Source organism: Montipora foliosa, chromosome 9 (genome assembly GCF_036669935.1).
Source record: "Montipora foliosa isolate CH-2021 chromosome 9, ASM3666993v2, whole genome shotgun sequence".
Classification (NCBI taxonomy): domain Eukaryota; kingdom Metazoa; phylum Cnidaria; class Anthozoa; order Scleractinia; family Acroporidae; genus Montipora; species Montipora foliosa.
The window spans coordinates 31671809-31674308 of record NC_090877.1 but is presented as its reverse complement, the minus strand read 5'-3'; the positions used below and the strand labels follow the sequence as shown (position 1 = coordinate 31674308).

Genomic DNA, 2500 nt, shown 5'->3' with positions numbered 1-2500 from the left:
GTTACCAGGCCTTTGAATAAAAGCAATGTTGGGGTTGACCTTGCTTTGATACAAACCTCATTGCTTTTCTTATACATGTATGCAAATCATGTTGTTGTAATCATGTTGTTGTATGACTAGAAAAGCAATGAGGTTTGTAGCAAAGCAAGGCCAACTACAGCCTTGCTTTTATTCAAAGGTCTGGTAACTGAGCAAAGAACAGTTACATGGTCTATTTTGCTACATCAAAATAATAAAGGACCCACTGTTACAGCATAATACTGACCACACATAAAACAAGGCTGTACATGCATGTACGTATGTATGTTAACATAAATTTATGATCTATATTTTTACCCAGTCCAAATTTTTGGCCAGGTTTACTCTTACCACAGCGACAATCTTGAACAATATTATTATTAATAATGGGACAAAAAAGTGGTATAAAATAAAAGTATACACATTGATGAACAATATGGCTTGAGATCTTCACACTTTTAATAATTATTATTAAAAGTATGTAAAGTTCTTGGTAAATATGGATTTACATGTATAATTACCAATAATTATGTTGTTGACTTGGTGTTGTACACTAATAAGTCTTTGTGCAGCCAATGCATGGATTGAGGATCCATTTAGAATTACTATTTCAATATAGTACCTTTGTGCCTGTTCCAATTCCCTGACTGCTCCAAGAACCACCCTAAGAGGGCTCTTCTCTGCTTTCAAAATGGCGGTTGCTAAGCGCTGTTGAACCAGTGAAATGTTGAACAACAGAATGGTGTCATTAGGGGCAATGTGACGAGCTTTTAGCAAAACCTGTTTACACTCCTTCATCTTTCCTGCCTTGAAGTAGGCACGGGCCAGGTACAATAGCACTTCAACATTATGATGCTTGAAGAATTTCCGCAAACAATTTTCGTACTGTAAAGAAAAAAATTACAGGTTGTCCAGCTGCAGAACTAACAACCCGAAGGAGGAGAAAGGATTATGATCTCACCATCTGAATAGCTGCCACATACTGTTTCTGTTCCACATAAATGTGTGCCAGATTCAGCCAAACATCAGGGACATCAGCAGTTGCTTCACGAACCTGAAATAAACCAAAGTTGCTGATTCATGTGCATGTACATTGTACCAATTTCGTTTCAATGACTGTTGTTGCATGGATTGTCAGTCCACTTGTCAGCTCATAGTGTATCCCAAGGACATTGTATTCTGCTTGATGCAAGCACATTACCTGTGAAAACACATCACGAGCCTCTCTCAGAAAGTTCTTATGAGCAAGAATGCAACCTAAAAAACACAAGAATAACTAAGAATAAGGCTACCATTGTTATCCAAGGCCTGTGCTTCTTATGGATTTTAACAGTAAAATTGACAAGAACTTCCCAAAGCAAGGAAAGTCTGACTGATACCATGAATCATTCAATCCTACTTCAGAAACTCAATCACTATCATGGTAAAAGAGGAACCATTAATAATATTGGTTTTCCTCATATCTCCTTGACTGTTCACAGGTTACCAAAGTGAAGTCTAAACTAGCTGTGATTAATAAGATTTCTCATTGAATTTTCTCGAGGATCTTTGCTGGGACCCATACTATTCTTGATCTAGAGCTGTATATAAATAATTACATTATTTTAAATTCCTCATCGAAGTTAATCATTCATTTCTCTTTGCTGATGACACCACTCTGATGTATGCTGACAAGAATCTGAAATTTGTCAAGGCAACAGTGAATAGTGAACTGGGAAACTTTTTGACCAGCTTTAGTTTATGTTTATAGGAGGCAGTGTGGCCCAGTGGTTAGGGCGCTTGCCTTGAGATCTGAAGATACCAGGTTCAATACCCGCTCTGAGCACTCGTTGAATTTGTTGCTGGTAGTCCCAGGTTCAACTTCCCAGCTGCACTTGTAAATAACCAACTGGTTTGCCTCTGGCCAGTTGGGATTCTTAACAGTTGTTGTTGTAGTTATTCTGTTCCGTCATTTTGTTGTGTTTCATTGGCCCCGAAAAGCCCCTATGGGGAGTGGTTAATTAAGTATGTATTGTATTGTTTTTATTCTCATAAAATTGAATTACAAATAAATGGAGGAAGAGAAAAATAGTTAGAGAAAAGGAGCAAAAGATACCGGTAGTTAAGCTAATAGCTTGCCCTGATGGTTGGACAACAATTCTTAATTGTGTGGATACTAAGAGAAAAATAAAAATACAAAGAAACATAACACGCTATAATTTATGTAAGACAAAGAAAAATACATGACAAGTTAAACAGTTAGAGATACACACACAAAATAAAATAATTATATAATTTTATAGAGTATGGGCAGAAGGAACAACTATGTCAATCTAGCATTTTGTATTGAGAAAGGCAATGTTCGAAGAGAAAAATCTTGAACAAATTTTTGTGTGGTCCAATGACGTCCAATGATACAAGGGAAAAATTTCCTAATATGAAAAGGAATAAAGAGCTGTTCCGACGAGACATTACGAGTAGTATAACTATGTTGTTCTGATAA

General features: G+C 36.5%; 2 protein-coding genes across 2 annotated transcripts in view; one reads left to right on the top strand and one right to left on the bottom strand.

Annotated features, from left to right (window-relative positions):
• LOC137971252 (uncharacterized) overlaps positions 1–2500 on the top strand; it is a 251111-nt gene that overhangs the window by 53192 nt on the left and 195419 nt on the right. The gene's annotated exons all lie outside the window — the stretch shown is intronic.
• Positions 1–2500, bottom strand: part of LOC137969388 (RNA polymerase-associated protein CTR9 homolog) — a 61538-nt gene that overhangs the window by 15004 nt on the left and 44034 nt on the right. Inside the window, exons 20-22 of the mRNA XM_068815602.1 lie at positions 1220–1275; positions 980–1072; positions 641–903 (exon numbers count right to left, since the gene is read on the bottom strand). Of these exons, the coding sequence (XP_068671703.1) occupies positions 641–903; positions 980–1072; positions 1220–1275 (412 nt within the window). The remainder of the gene's footprint in view (positions 1–640; positions 904–979; positions 1073–1219; positions 1276–2500) is intronic.